This window comes from Palaemon carinicauda, chromosome 1 (genome assembly GCF_036898095.1).
Source record: "Palaemon carinicauda isolate YSFRI2023 chromosome 1, ASM3689809v2, whole genome shotgun sequence".
Classification (NCBI taxonomy): domain Eukaryota; kingdom Metazoa; phylum Arthropoda; class Malacostraca; order Decapoda; family Palaemonidae; genus Palaemon; species Palaemon carinicauda.
The window spans coordinates 103097554-103115053 of NC_090725.1; the positions used below are offsets into that span (position 1 = coordinate 103097554).

At 36.6% G+C, this 17500-nt stretch overlaps 2 protein-coding genes across 2 annotated transcripts in view; both read left to right on the forward strand.

Moving 5' to 3' along the window:
- The window catches only part of LOC137650425 (dehydrogenase/reductase SDR family member on chromosome X homolog), an 833317-nt gene that overhangs the window by 592643 nt on the left and 223174 nt on the right, over nt 1-17500 (forward strand). The window lies entirely within an intron of this gene.
- On the forward strand, nt 1804-2568 carry LOC137652066 (zinc finger BED domain-containing protein 5-like). Its single transcript, XM_068385299.1, has one exon. The coding sequence runs from the start codon at nt 1804-1806 to the stop codon at nt 2566-2568; it is 765 nt and encodes a 254-aa protein (XP_068241400.1).

A 17500-nucleotide genomic window follows, 5' to 3' on the forward strand; every position in this document is an offset into this window, starting at 1 on the left:
AGAGAGAGAGAGAGAGAGAGTGTGTGTGTGTGTGTGTATGGGGCAGCATCCATGTATTGATTCCATAACTGTAAATCATTGAATAAGGTTAAAATCATCAATTGATTCTTTACCTTTTCTATTTAAATCTAGTAATACTCCTATGCCCTCAGTTTTTTGTATTTCAGCAATCTCCTCATAATCCTTGAAAAATTAAGAGAAAAATATAAAAATGAGTGAGCCGTGCATGTCTCCTACTATGTAAAAGAACCAATTTTGAGTCCAGTCAGTACAAATGTTGCAGTCCCTTATTTTAAGTGTTAATTCAGACTAGTACCAGGTATATATGGTGATTAAGACTTCTTTAGTTTAGGCCTACTATGGAAAGTTTGGGAAACAGTAAAGAGAAACCACAAAGCCAAATGCCTAATCTATATGATAAACCTTATTAACCTTGCCTATTGTTTTTTCTTTAGTTCATTACAGTTAACTGCGGCTGATTTCATTTTTCCAATGAAACATTTATTGGATTGACATGTTATATAAAGTCAGCTCTCCCTATTTGTGGGTTCTTTCTCCGTGATTTTGATTGTTCGCGATATAGACAACCGTATAACCTACTAAATAAAAATCACATATTCACGGTGTTGCGATAGGTACTTTCACAACCCAAACATTTCAAACTGACCACACTCCTTAGCACTCGGCATGCTTTGTGATGTTTCCCTCTCCACAGTGTGTAGAGAGAAACATCACAAATGCTGTATTGGCCATTTTATGTCCAAAATCGAGAAATTGGCCTTTTTGAAACTCTGTTGGCCATTAAATTTTCCATTAGGCCATATTCGTAATCTGGCCATTTTTTGGCCATATTCTGAAGTTTTTACATAATTCATAACATTAAGTTGCGATTTAATTATCTTTATTAACAACAATATGAAATTTTACTATATGTTAAATGTAAATAGGAGAGCAGTAAGAAAATGAAGTCTTTCACTGTGAATGTGAGCAATAATTTGATATTACATGTATGAGACGTGTATAAAACCAACCCAACTCCTGAACATGCTTTGAATCTTTGGTCTCGCGACCTCGCCCGCCCGCGAAATGCATTGGTTATGTAAATGTTGACGATTGATGACGCATAAAAAAGCTGTGGTTCAATGTTGTAACAGCTGTGTGCGCCCCTAACATTTGTGGATTATCACTTGTGTTCAAGCAATTGAATATGCCGAAGTGGAAGGCGTCTTACGACAGTGATATAAAATACAAGAAGGAATGGGAAAAGAAGTATGTGGTTGCAAAAAGCACCTGGAAATAGTGAGGATGCTTTCTGTAAAATCTGTCATTGCACAATGAAAAGTAAACTTTACAATTTTACTCAACATTAAACTTCCTCTAAACACAAATCTAAGATAACCGGTTTGAATCAAAGTTATCTAGCATCATTTGTGGCAGTGACAAAGAAAGATACGGTGTCAGAAGAGGTTAAAAAGGCAGAAATAAAACTGGCGGTGGCAGTTACTTGTCACTGTTCACTAATGGCTATCGATCATTTGAGTGATGTGATTAAAGATTACGGGAAGGGAAGTGTTCTAGAACTTACAAAACTGCATCGAACTAAGTGCACTCAGATTATATATATATAAAAAAAGTAGTCACTGTAGCATTACAGGCAGATTTGAAAGAAGACATAAGAGACAAGAAATTTGTATTACTCATAGATGAATCAACAGATGTTGCAATACAAAAGCACTTATGCATAGTGGTAAGATACTTCTCTGAAAATGTAGGCATCAAAACTGTTTTTTTTTTTTTTTAGGCATGCTTCCTGTATCTTCAGCAACAGCAGAATCTCTTTTTGAGTTACTAAAGATCAAGTTGCGTGAATACGATATGAACTTTGAAAATTGTATTGGATTTTCCAGTGATGGAGCTGCTTCTATGGTCGGGTCTAAAAATTCAGTTTGGACTCGAATCAAGGATGTTGCACCAAACTCCACACAAATGAAGTGTGTTTGTCATTCATTAGCTTTATGCATTCGACATGCTTTCGAAAAACTCCCATCTAGCCTTGGATTCCTCATAAGTGAGACACCACTTTGGTTCTCAAACAGTAACTTACGTAGAGAAGAATACAAATCTCTATTTGAGACATTAAATCCACCTTCTGAAACTGAATGCAGGTACCAAGCACCATTGCCTTTTCAGAAGGATTCTAAAGTTAGGTGGCTTGTAAAAGGGAAGGTGATGTTGAATATCTTGCTAAATTGGGAAGAATTGAAGGCTTATTTTGCAGCCTCGGAAAATACTGGTCACACAATTACAAAATACAAAGCCAGATTATTAAAAGAAATGCTATGTGATAAAATTAATTACTTATATTTTGTGTTTGCCACACCCATTATAAGAGACCTTGAAGCTGTCAATGCAAAGTTCCAGGCCACTAAGACAGATCCGTATAAGCTATCTAATGAATTAGAGATGCTCAGAAAAACTCTTTGCAACAGAATCTACAATTATGATGGCACTGAAAAACTCACTGAAGAAATTGATTTTGGAGCCAAATTTAAGCAAGAAATTCTTTGACATCTCAATGACTTCAAGGTTAGACAGCATGCTGTTGAAGAAGAAAATAAAGTCCTTGACATGAAAAAAAGATGTCGAATGTTTATTATTGAAGCTATTTATTAACTACATTTTAGATTGTGTGATGCAACTGAAGTGTTTAAAAATCTTGCCTTTTTGAATCCTGCAACAGTACTAAGTCAAATAACAAAGGGTCTTTTTCAGATTTACCTATATTGCATTTAGCTCAAAATAATTTGGATGAAATTGAACAACAGTATAGGGAAATTAACCTAACGGATTTGAAAATGGAAAATGTTTTTGAAAATAATGAAATTCCAGAAGACAGTAAAATTTTGGTTTGGTATCTATCATCATCAGAACTTGAAAGAGTTGGCAACTTATGCACTTGTTTCGTCACACCAGCCAGTAATGCTGTGGTGGAACGATTATTTTCCCTTGTAACTTCAGTCAAAACAAAGCCTAGAAACCAAATGCAACCCGACCTTCTATATGCAATCATTAAAATCAGAGCATACCTCCTCTAAAATTCAATCTGCTGCAAAGATTTATGCATCACACCAAGAATGTTAGATAACTTTAAGTTAGAAATTCTTTATTCCTATGGCAGTACAACTTCAGGTGCCTCTATTTCAAAACAAAGTTTGGAAGAACAGGAAGACTTAGCAATGTTCCTGTAATCAAAAATAAACTGAAGTAAGTTGTTTTTCTTTAATTGTCTTTATTAAACCCATTTATTTTGAAACCTTTCAGTTTTGAGGGAAATGTACGAAATTTTTAGTATTTGGCCTATTTTTGGCCATTTTCAATAAAGATTTGGCCAAATGCACTGCAAGTCATCTGGCAACCCTGCTCCACACAGCGCAATACCCCATGTCTTGTTCACAAGGCCTTAAGCCTTGCATCGTTTTTCTTTGTGCGCACATCCGCTTTGGCCTGTATTGTGTACTATCACATTGTGATGTAAAAATCTGTAAATATCCAGTGTGCTTTTAGCAATTTTAGTAAAACACGTGATATGTACTGTACATTACGCTATCCCATGCGGCAAACAGTGAACAGCTCAAAGAGTTGCATCATGCCTCAAACTTACTGAGTAAAACTTTGTACATAAATGGTTAGTAGTGCTTTACTGAGACTTTTTATGAAGCTTTTATTGTATTAGTATATTCATTGTGTAATACAGCAATGTTATTGTTATATTAGCTACTGTAGAGTACTGTATACAAAATACTATACTTTACAGTAGTTATGTAGATGTCAGCTATGAGTACGGTGAGTTTCGATTGGCAAGAGTCGACCTGTCGAAAACCCCATATGAAGGTATAAGTGTGGCAATGTCTCATGTTATGTGCATCTTACTTACCATGTACATAGTACACGTTCACATGCACTGTACACTTACTGAATGTGTTCATTCATTAATGAAATACTTATATTGTGACAGAAAACAAGTAAAATAATATTAGGCAGAACTTCGGGTGTTAATCGACCGTTCGTAGGCAAAGGGCAGTGAGTTGGTACGTTAGGAGTTAACTCACACTAGGACAGCAAGTATTAGCGGATTCTCACCTGTTTCTGTTACCTAACCCAGCTGCTAAGGAGGGCTGACTGTATTATTATTGATAGCTTGTTAATTCTGGGACATGTGAGCTTAGATTGAAGAATACAATGATCCTCATTACAACATGCTGCAACATGAAATACTTAAGTTGAAGAAAATGGGCTGATTGCCAAACATCAAAATAAGAAAAAGACTGAGTTTCTAAATATACTATTCTACTCTTCATTATGTATCACACTAAAATTTACGCAATAGTACCATAATAATATACATCACTATAGCAATAAACAGCTAAAACAAAGATAAAAACCTGCCCTTTATTTAAATTAGAAAACTATACTATTATACCTTCCATAATTTAAAAAAAATGTTTACAATATATTGGTTCTAATTTATATTATGTATTAAACTAAAAGTTCCATAATAGAACAATGATAATGGATTTATAAGCAGGATATAGCTAAAAAAAATTTTTTTTTAAATCCCTCCTTGGTTTTTTAGATTAAAAAACTTGGCCGGGGCGGGAAAGCGGGTAGGTACCCGGTTATCTGTCCATGCCAACCCTAGTGTATATATATATATATATATATATATATATATATATATATATATATATGTATATATCTAAATATCTATATTTATATATATCTATAATCTATATATATATATACATATATATATATATATATATATATATACTGTATATATATATATATATATATATATATTCATTTATTTATACATATATACTGTTTTAAGAGATGGTTAAAATGCTGCCAAAGTGAGAGAGATGGCTGATTCAGAAGAATTGATAGTGCGGGAATAATATTAACGAGGAATTACTAAACATAATCGAACGGACTTGAGAAAAAGAGAGGCGAAGAAATTTGGTAGGGCCACTTTGATGAGTGAAGATTATAACATTATCAGTCGTGAAACCGCCTCAGGTATGAAATTTTAACCGTCGTTCCAACCAAGTGTCAAGTATTCTACGAACCATGGAAACCATTAATAATTATGGGAACAAGTTCAATAGTTACAGCGGAAGCACCATTGGTACTATTCCACAGCAGATGTGCAGAATTTGATAGTACCACAACAAAAACCATCGAATCGTCCTCCTTCAGGTGTTGTGAAAGACTTGCAGAATATTGATATCGTCTGTTATAAGTTTGGCTAAAATGTTCATATCAGTAAGGAATGTTGATCAACCCAACCGAAAGCAGTAGCCCAAGTAGTTAAGGGTAATTCAACTCCACAGAATACGAAGACGAAGAATCAAACGGGGAAAGGTTGATGAGGAAAATAAACTAGCTAACGTTTACACGACGAAGAGGACAAACCCAAAAATCGTGGATACTTTTAAACTATATATTTATGAAGGTATGTTAGCCGCTTTGGATGGGAGTGAGCAAATCCAGGTCAAGATATTGCGTGACACAGGATGTAACCATAGTGTGGCAACGCGAGGCGTGCACCCATTGGTGAAACCGTCTCTCATAGGAGATTCCGTCATTTTGAAGGGAATAGGAGGTGAGGAAGTTACTCCTATTTGCGATTTGAAACTGCCATGCGAGTTGGTGGCAGGTCATTTTGATTCTGCGGTAAAGGATTCATTGGCTGTCGAGGGAGTAGACGTCCTCCTGGGTAATGAGGTTGGTAGAGCGTCGTTTGTGTATTGTCCCATTATAATGGAGAAACCACTGAAGTATAGTCCTACGACTGAACTCAAGAAGGACTACCCGTATCTCGTTTCCTAGTTGTGTGATGACTAGGAGTATTATGAAGGATGAGGCTGCAGAAGATAGAGAAACCGAAGGAACAGTGAACTTGGAAGATTTATTTACAGAAGAAGAGGTTTCCCATGATATTACGCAAGAGGAGAGCTCCCAAGAGAGCCTGAAAGAAGAGGAATAAAAGCTGAATGGACAAGAAGACAAGAAAACAATAGTTTTGGAAGAAATAGAAAACTCAGCATTACAAGTAGGACAAGTGAGTCAGCAAAGGCTGATAGGATTGAAACTGAAGGCTGCAACGTTAACGGAATTAATGTACCGTGTAGTGATTGACACAAAGGTGCAGCAGTCTCCCACCGGTTATTACCTCAAGGATAGATTTCTTATGAGAAAGCATAGACCCGTTGATATCCCTGGGAATGCCGAATGGGGCATATACCATCAGATATTGATACCCACACCATTGAAAAGACAGGCGATTGCAGTAGTGCATGAGACGGGACACATTGGAATAAGAAAGACGACGGAGAAGATTATGAGACACTTTTTCGGGCCTGGCATGCATAAGGATGTGAGCCAGTTTTGCAGTGCATATCATGATTGCCAGATGGCTGGAAAGCCTAACGAGTACATCAAGAAAGCTCCCTTACACCCGATTGAAGTATGAGGAGAACCCTTCAGCAAGGTAATGATCGACATAGTGGACAGTTACTGAGAACGAAGAAAGGGCGCGAATATATGTTAACTTTAATGTGTCCAGTGACAAGATACCCAGAAGGCATACCCGTCAGGAAAATTAGTGCCAAAGTCATAGTGAGAAGTTAGACTTTTTTACCAAGTTTGGTATTCCAGAAATCGTTCACAGTTACCGAGGAACAAATTTCACGTCAAAATTGTTTCAGGACATGATGAAACTATTTGATGTGAGACAACAACTCTCAACTGCCTATCACCCGAAGACCCAAGGTGCATTAGAGAGGTTTCATCAAACCCTACCGAGTATGTTAACAGAGTACTACAATGAAACAGGAAATGAAAGGGACATTGGCCTACTTTTGATGTTATTTGAGGTACGCAATGCTTATCAAGAAAGCATGGGATGTAGCCCAAATGAAATGGTGTTTGGACAAGAAGTAAGAAAGACTGTTTAAAATGTTGGTAGAAAAATGAAAAGATCGAGAGGAAACGGATAGAGAATATGTCAAGAATTTAATGAAAAGAGTCGGTGAAATGAGAAACTTTTCGCTTGAAAACCTGAACACAAGCCAAGAAAAAATTAAGAAAAGGTTTGGTATGAAAGGTAAGAACTGAAACTTTGCGGTAGGACAACCGGTGTTGGTTTTCTTTCCGATAAGGAGATTCCTTCTCACCAATATGTTCCAAGGACCATTCCAGATTTTGGAGATCAGTGACCGGACCTACATTATCAAAACCCCATGAAGAAGGAAAACTTCACCCCCCCCCTCTCAACGAGGAAACAATTACAACGTTTTTAGGGATGACAAGATTCTAAAGCCGGTTTGTCCGAATTTTTCTGCTGTAGTTGCTCACTTGATAGATTTGACTAGACCCAAGAAAAAGTTTGTATGGACCAGCGAGTGCCAGTAATCCTTCGACAATTTAAAGATCCTATTATCTTCGAGACCGATATTGCAAGCACCGGATTTCAACAAGAAATTCCTTATCCAAGTGGATGCGTCGAACAATGGGATTGGAGCTGTTCTATTGCAAGAAGTCAAAGAAGGAATTCTTCACCCCGTCTGTTTGTCGTCGAAGCTGAAGAAGCATCAACGCGCCTACTCAACAGTTGAAAAGAAACTGCTAGCGCAAATCACAGCGATAAGGAAGTTTGAATTTATGTAAATTGACCACAGAATAAAGAAATTACGGTTTATTCATATCACAGTCTTTTAACTTTTGTTCATAAAATGAAGAGTAATAATCAAAGGTTAACTAGATGGTTATTATGTTTGCAACCACATTGTATTAATGTAAAGCATATATCCAGAAAATAGAACGTGGTTGCAGATTATTTATCTCAGGCTGAATCGCTGGGTTCTGGTAGGGAATAAATAATCTTTTTGGGGGGAGCTATTTTACGTAGCTGGTCTAACATGAGCTTATATTATTCTAATCCCGTATTTCATTTGTGTATTTAAGAGATGTATAGCCAGCTTGTAAGGTAGTTCCACTCATGTAGGATTAAGTAAATGTACAGTATGTAAATTACATAAGACTGTCGTTAATTATTTAATTGTATTTTCATTCAGTTCGGTATATGAAAATTTACGTCATTTTAAAGAATTAAATTTTCATTTCAAGTAGTTTTGTTACGAAGTCTTATGTAACTTGTTAAAAAGTATGGATGACACACACGAGGTATGGTGTATGACAAATGATACGGATTTCATCACGTTTCCACGTGTTTGCAAAATGCATGGAGGTTCTAGACTAAAAATTATTCTTTTTTTTTAGTGTTAGGAGAGGAGGTGGGCGGAGTTAGCTGAGTGCTGCCTTGTTGGGTGACAGATGGACCCTAATTCAATCAGTCAAGTTGGCAACCTGACGTCGTGAGAGGCCGCCGCTAGACCATGCTCCCACGCTTCTAGAAGGCTGAACTGGAAGATTCCAGAATGAATTAAGATGATATATAAATGGCCTAGCAATACCATAGGAACCAGAGATTTAGCCTGACCTTCTGAAAGAGCCAACGTCCGCCAGTTCTCTCTCCACCATCTATCCAGCCAATACGTATTTTCTTTTCTATGTGCATGGTGTTTCCTCTCAAACATGCATAGTGTTTTATCTTAAATGTGTATAGTGTTTGTTCAACATTGGAATTTTTTTAATTTTTTATTTTGGAAGAAGTTCAGTATATTTGTGAATACAGGTGAGATTGTAAAATTTGATTATTGGATTTTTGTGACAGGCCCTGTAAGATTTGGTTAAAAAGTGAAGTGTATTTATTTTTGTTTAACCGTTCAGTAACCTTGTGTGAACCCTAAGGACATAAAAGTAACAGTTATGTATATGTAAGTGTAATTACTGTTTATTTACTATAGTGTTAAAGTGTCAACTTTTTCATTAATTGTTAAAATCAAATATTTTCATAAATTAATTTCTAGTGAAACAAGTCATTGTAGAATTCTTAAAGTGTCAAATTTGTCTTAAGTCTGAGGCCTAGTTCATATTTAAATTTCAAGAGATTTATTTTTGGTATTAATCATTTAACTGTTATTTTTATAGAATACATATATTTTTGTAAAGTGTTTATTATTTCGAAAACCAAAAATTAATTCAGTAACTTGCTCGCATCCCCTGACTAAAAACCAAAGTAAGAGGTAGATTTAAGAACACTTTCCGTTAAAGGTAAAGTAATCACCCAGCTCTTGTTTTGAGAGTAACTTAAGTGAACCTTTAAATATTCAGTGTTCATACATATTATCGTCTGGGAGTTTCGTATCATTCTCAGAGCTCGGAGGTATTCTCTTGTGTATCACATTATTTAATATAAAGCAGGTGAGTTTGGAAGCTCTGGAATTGATGTAATTTTCTAGTCGTATATATATATATATATATATATATATATATATATATATATATATATATATATATAGATAGATAGATAGATAGATAGATAGATAGATGGATAACTAGATAGATATATATATACAGTATATATATATATACATATATAAAGAGAGAGAGAGAGAGAGAGAGAGAGAGAGAGCGAGAGAGGGAGAGAGAGAGAGTCGTATCCTCACTGATATATAGATTCTTATAAATGCCTGTAGATATTCCAAAACATTTCCAAATCATGTTTCCGAGAAAGGGGTGTATGAAATCGGTAGAAACGAAACACTATTGTTGGTGAAAATTGTAATAATTAGAGAGGCATCGCACTTACGCTAGTTGTCAGGACAATATATACTATGCTTATTCTGAAGAGAATAGAGAGAAAGATTGATGAAAAGCTGAGAGACGAACAAGCAGGATTTTAAAAATGTAGAAGTTGTACTAATCAAATTTTAATTTTAAGACATTGGTACAGCAATTTGTAGAATATAGAAATCCACTTTTAATAGCATTTGTTAACTATGGAAAAGCCTTTGATAGTGTGCACCGGCCAATTTTGCGGAGAGTCCTCCATTATGATGGAATTCATCTTAAATATGTAAATTTGATTAAGTATGTTCATGAGCATAGCAGTGTAAGATTAATGTTAGTGGAGTCCTATCAAATGAATTTCCATTGAACAGCGGAGCACTCCAATGGGATGTGTTGTTGCTTATGTTGTTTATCCTCCTCATAGATTTTGTACTGCTTAGAACAGTTGGAGATCGTGGAAAAGGATTGGACTGGATTGGTAATAGAAAATTAGCTAACCTAGAGTATGCTGATAATGCTGCACTTATTAGCAGGAAACCATAAGATTTGCATTGCTTGCTTACCAGAATGCATGAAATATCACACGAAGTTAGGCTCAAGATAAATAGAAGAAAGACATAAATGACGAGAACGGAATATTCAATGGAAAATGAAATATCATTGGAAGGAGAAAGGATTAATGAGATAGAATAACTTAAGTATTTAGGAACTATGATCTCCAATACAGGGTCATTAGAATAGGAGTTTAGTGGCAGATTGAAAAAAGCAAATCAGAAAATGGGTAGAGTAAGTAATACTTGGGAATGAAATCGCCTGAAATTACATATAAAATTCAGGCTATAAATAGATTTAGTGAGATCTGTGTTACTGCATGGACATGAGTCATGGTATGACAATGAAACACTCTCCAACAGATTTAGTATATCTGAGAACAAAGCCCTTAGAAGAATAATGGGAGTTAAATGGCAGGACAGGATTAGAAATGAAACTATAAGAGAGATTAATCGAGTGCTATATGTGGATGAGATCAGGGTAACGGGTGGATGGAGATGGTTTGGGAAAGCTCTTCGCATTCCCAAAGAACGTTTAACTGAGATCCAAAAGACACTAGAAGAGTTGTGGAAGACCAAGGCCTACATGGCTGAGAACTATGAAGCCTGAAATGGGAAATGATGAGTGGAGAAGTATTGAATTAAAAGTTCAAATTAGAGACGACCGGTGAAATCTAACCGAGGACCCTTTCTATTCTGAGTAGGGATGCCATAACGGCATAAAAGGGTTTGCATATCGCCATGAGCAGCAAAGCTGTAGTAGTCAGGGACACCCATACTAGGTTGGTTTGCTGTAAGCAAACATACTAAAGTCTCCCAACATCACCAATCCACACTGGCCAGCGTAGTGATGAAAACTGACCGAACCCCAGACATGAATAAATTCATGTCTGAGGCTTTTGTCCTGCAGTGGACTAGAAACGGTTGCATTTCCTATTGCATTTTTGCATCCAGATTGCTCTTACTTTGGATAAATAACGATCTATACCCAATGCAGGGAAATACTTTCATTGCGACGTCAGTCTACAGCATCAGATCAATTAACGCCTAGAAGTAAAATAACTGATGTGTCTTGTGGCACTCGGGAAAGGGAAATGAAATTGAAAGCAGATGGAAATTGGAAACCATTTGCGCAAACATAAATGACCCTTCTTCGAAATAGAGGATGAAATTCAGTGGGCGATTATCTTTTGTCCGGCTCTCTCTGACCCCCTTCGGTCACTCCCAGAGCGGACTCATTTTCCTCTTTGTTATTAAACCCGATGAGGTCAGAGGTATTTTTCAAAGGCCATCGCATTTCTCGCTTGCCATTTAAATGATTACAATTCATACATTATTGTAATGGTCAATATCTCTTGAATAAAACTCCCATTAACTGTCCAGTGGCATTAACAAACACTGACATTCGTATTCCTGATCTCCAGTTGGAACTGTTTTCGATTACATCAGAAGCAAAAGTTTTATATTTTCTAATGAATGGAACTTTTTTCCGTCTTTTACAATAAAAATGCAATCAAATTATATCAATTTACGTTATATGCTTAATTATCATATTAGTAAAATATAAAAATATCTAAATAGGAACTTATACAATATTAGAAAAAATTATAAATCAAAATCAAAATAAGTTTCAAAATTCTTTTGTTACATACTTAGACTAATAAGGTCCTGATGGAGGGAGCAATGACCCCCCCCCCCCCAACCCCACCCCCCTTCCCCTCAGACCCAAACAATGAAAGTTTTCCTTTTTCACTAAAACTATTCACACTGAGATTAAACGTCACAACCATCGACGTTCCTCTGTTAAATCTCGATTTGAAGACGAGCGTCCTTTTCCAGAGAAATGTTTTTCATTATTCGAAAAGGAAATCCGGAAAAAAAAATTGTGGTTTTAGAAATATTTTTAGTCGATTTCACCCACCCATATTCTCTCTCTCTCTCTCTCTCTCTCTCTCTCTCTCTCTCTCTCTCTCTCTCTCTCTCTCTCTCTCTCTCTCTCTCTCATGGGCCACTTTTTGTAATAATACTTTTAATTCTCGCTGAATGTATAATGCTCATGTACGTGACTCGTCAAAAATTGTTGATAAATGTTTAGACAGGAATGCACAAACACAGATTCCACTCTTCCTAACCCCCCTTTCCTAACTACAACACGGCAGTTTGGGCAATGTGTGTGAGATTCTGGGTTCTCAGTGTACTTCTTGGGGTATCCACCCTCACCGGAGTATGACTACCTCATCTCCCCCTACCCAAGGAATGGGGAGAAACCGAGTTGTCATAACCATACGTTTGGTAATGTCACTCAGCGTGACAGGAAAGAAACACACACACACATATAGCCAAGCACTTGTTCTTTATCATATGGGGGAGGATTCTCCTTTCCTTGATATCGAAGAAAAATTGGTGAAAACTTGGCGATAGATGATAAGTCAGAGGAAGACATCTTGTTAGCTGATGGTGAATAAATGGTTTTATTGATATGTAAGAGCGAAAATGGTGCAATGTGTATGAAAGGGTTTGATACGCTGCTGGTGAACGTTATATGCAGTGTGAGATTTCAGAATTATCTAGCATTTAAAGCTTCAATGGCTTTGGGAATGTGAAACGGCTTTATGTTGCAAAGGTAAAGTGAATAAACTCTTAAGCTCCATGAATAATAACATTGTATAATAGGAATAATATTAATCTCTATACAACGAGACCATTGCCTGTAGTCGACGGTAATACAACACGCCCTACCCATACTCTCTCACTGCTGGCTCTCATTGAAGTATGCAGAATAATTGTGTCTACACAGGAACTGTCATCTTGACCCTCTCTTACAGTACCAATACCATTGATAGCAGAATGATTTTGCAGAAAATTGTCAACATTTCATTATAAATTTATTTTTGTGGAACAATATTGATGAATTTCCATCAAATAAGTATCCAGAGAAGTCTGTATATGGTTGGTGATATTGGAAAGTCTCTCTCTCTCTCTCTCTCTCTCTCTCTCTCTCTCTCTCTCTCTCTCTCTCTCCATAAGCCTTGAAAAAAGAACGCATTCAAATGGGTCGAGAGGCAAAGAGAGCGATCTTTTCAATTTCTGGAAGGGAAAAACTGAGTTGGAGAAAAATGGATCTACAAAATCTGTCGCCAATCAATTACCTCTCATCGAAGGTCGCCAGATCCTCTTCTGCAGTAATACTTCCATAAAAGAGTAACAATATGAAAGATGAAAGTATCATTCTATCTTTATTTTGAGAGAAGAGACACAATCATTATTTTGTTGACTCAGCAATTGAATTATTGTTCGGTATGTTCTTTCATCAAATCGATGGCTATGAAACTTGTCAAGCCATGTTTGCTCCCTCCTTAACAATCACGATAACAGTAATGGTTTCATCATCATCCTTATCATCATCATCTCCTCCTACGCCTATTGAGCTTTTAATTCAATACTTCTCCATTCATCATCTCCTATTTTGCACTTCATAGTCCTCAGCCAACTTTTCTAGTACCTTGTGAAGCACAGCTGAACGTTTGGTGAACTAATCTCTCTACGGGAGTGCGAATAGCATGCCGAAACCATCTCCATCTACCCCTCATCATGATCTCATCAACATATGGTACACGAGTAATCTCTCTTATAGTTTCATTTCTAACCCTGTCCTGCCATTTAACTCCCAATATCCTTCTGAGGGCTTTTTCCTCAAATTTACTAAATCTATTGGAGATTCTTTCATTGTCATACCATAACTCATGTCCAAAGAGTAACACCGATATCACTAAACTAATATATAGTCTAATTTCTATATGTAATATCAGGCGATTTGATTCCAAAATTTTACTTAACCTAGCCATTGTCTGATTAGCTTTTTTCAAGCTTTCACTGAACTCTATTTTCCAAAGACCCTGTACTGGCGATCCTAGTTCCTAAATACTTAAATGATTCTACCTCGTTAATCCTTTCTCCTTCCAATGATATTTCATCTTCCATTGCATACTCGGATCTCATCATCTCTCTTTCTTTTATTTATTTTCAGCCCAACCTCGTGTGATATTTCATGCATTTTGGTAAGCAAGCATTGCAAATTCTGTGGTGTTCTGCTAACAAGGAGAGCATCATCAGCATACTCTAGGTCTGCTCAATTCCTATCACCAATCCAGTCCCATCCTTCTCCACCATCTCTGGCTGTTCTATACATTACAAAATCCATGATGAGGATGAACAAAATAGGTGACAACACATTCCCCAGAAGTACATACTCTGCTGTTCACTGGAAATTCAACTGATAAGACTCCATCAACATTAACTTTGCACTTGCTATGCTCATATCTAAGAGGGATTCCATAATAACGAAGCGCTCTCAACAAATTTGGCCGGTGCGCACTATCAAAGGCTTTTTCATAGTTCACAAATGGCATCAAAAGTGAATTTCTATATTCAGGTCTTTGCTCAGACACACTCTATAACATTTACTATACTTCAAAAGGGGTAAAATTACTGGTATATCCTTCCTCAGACAGCATGATAATTTTTAAAATATTTCCTGAAATGTAAAATCACAGTTAGACCTTTGTTCAAACAACATTACTCTAAAACATATCTAAAAGAGGAAATTTGGTCAGTTCATTTCAGCTTTTCATCAATCTTTTTCTCCAGTCTCTGTAGAATAAGAATACTATATATTTTCATAACAACTGACGTAAGTATTATGCCTCTGTAACTAATTTGCAGTCAGTCAGGTCTCCTTTTTTTGCTATTTTCACCAACGCTCCTAACTCCCATTCATCAGGTTTTGCCACTTCATGCCACATTCTACAAAATAATCTTGTAAGTAGTCTAAGAGTCATTCATTTTCGGTCAAAATATCCAAAAAATATTTCATATATTCACTCTTAACTTGCTGTAACTCCCCAATCTGATTTATGGTTCTAACATTCCAATTACCAGTTTTCAATATTTCTTTAGTATTTATAAACGGGGAGATTCTTAGATCCCCACTACGCACAGGACTGGGTGCCAATCTGTCATGTCCTCTTTCCATGACTGACTAAATCAATGGAGGATTAGTTGGCAAGATATATCAAATGATAGCCAGTTCCTTGTGATACTCAGTGCCTATCTAACTAACGCAAGTGACCCCTGCTGGTCCATACTAATTCTGGTAAGATCAACGGCTAGGCATCAAGTGTAAAAGCCGAAGAGAAAGTTTGTCCATCGCCTTAAACCCAATCCGTCACCCTGCTGCCAGTGACTTCATGGAGATCTAGGGGGGCATTTCCTCCACAACCAAAGCTCTCATTACTCCACCAAGTTGCTCATCTGCTTATACGAGTATAACAGTTGGCAAACATGGATTGCTAAGCGGTAATGATTTTCTTATAAAACAAAATTTTAAGAACATATATTTAATTTCACTGACTCTTCATTTGTTTAAAGGCCACTCGTGAATGGCAAAGGCAGGGGACAGTCATATTGCCCTAGTTAGCAGATAATGCTAAAGAAACTGACCATATATCCTATGATCAGCGTCAAAGCACTTTTTCACCCAAGCTATGTCCAGTGAGAGCCATGTGATGATTGCTGATAACTCAGCAGGTAGACCTATAGGTTCCCTAGCTCAAAAGGATGGTGAGGTTGCAGAGACTACAAGAAATTATCGAGCTTAATAGTGACTCGAACACCGGCCTGGCAGAATGTTTAGGCAGGGACGTTTTCAATAGGCCAAAACATCTCCTTTGAAGGAGTACCTCTGGTTGACGTTCACATGTCTGCTCTGCAACTTACGTGATTATAAAGTTTCGTCTACAAGTAGACGAAGAAGATGGAAGAGAATGTTACCAAAATACCTAAAAACTTCACAGAATAGAAAAAAAAACCTGAATTCTGTATAGTCCCCGGCTTCAAGCGGTAGGCAATAACAAGCATCAGTGCCGGGTATGAAAGAACTCATAAAATGCATTACTCGAGTCAATTTCCCTCGCGACTTTCTTCCTCGGAGGATTGAGTGCAAAACGAGAAGCTAAAAGGAAAGAGTGAAGAGAAGCGAGTGAAGGAATAATCCTCCATCCGCCGCACAGATCGGATAGTGTGCGTCAGATCAGCGCAGAGGTCGATACGTTGCTTTTGCTTTCAAATCGTCCGAAATGTTGACAAATACAAGAAAATATCTTTTGATATAAAGTCAATAACCTAGAGAGAGAGAGAGAGAGAGAGAGAGAGAGAGAGAGAGAGAGAGAGAGAGAGAGAGAGAGAGAGAGCCGCATCCAAAAGGCCATTCAAACATGGCAAGCGAAAGAGGGATCGACTCAATGATAGCAACCCAAAGCCAATGGTAATGTGATTCAGTTTGGTTTTATTTTGGGTGTTGCAACTCGCAAGAGTTCATTGAGCAACTTCCGTTAGAGTTGTTCATGATGAATAAGAAAGATCTACGTAAATAAACTCACTTTTTATTAATTTGTACACACTCACAAAGGTGCCCTTTCAGCTCGGAAAAGTTTCCTCGTAGCTGATTGGTTGCAAGTATTTTGTCCGAATAGCATCACTGTTTTCAGGATATTACCATATATTGTGATTTGAAACTTATTTACTAACGTGAATTTCTTCCTTGGATATATATATATATATATATATATATATATATATATATATATATATTGTCAATAAATAATGTTATCAAATAAAGAGATTATAAAGTACTGTGATGATAATTCTAAATTTAGTAACTACACCCGACAAAGTCAACGACAGGAGCATGTTTTCGGTTGCACGTTGCATAATTGCATGACTCTTCTAAATTGAGATAATTTACACTTACCATACGAAAAACATGTTATTATAAACTTTCTTTGAATACCAGAAAATACTAACGCATGGATTATTAAATAAAATTCGCTATTGGTGATCATTGTGGGGAGGTAAAAAGAACATTCTACTGTCAACCACCGAAGCGTAGATGGAAGGACGCAGGAGGGGTATAGCGGTTGTAACTCGGGGTGAAATTATGAATTCATGCAACACTATAATATCACCAAACTGACAACAGTTATTAATAGAATCTGAACCTTTACGACAAAATTAGCAAACCCTTTCTATGCAGAGGCATAGCTTTTAGTGCATGTGCTTAATTTTATAATGATTCCGGCCAAATTGCTAAAATATAACGAATTCAATTGCAAAAAAAATTGGCTAATTGAGAAAGT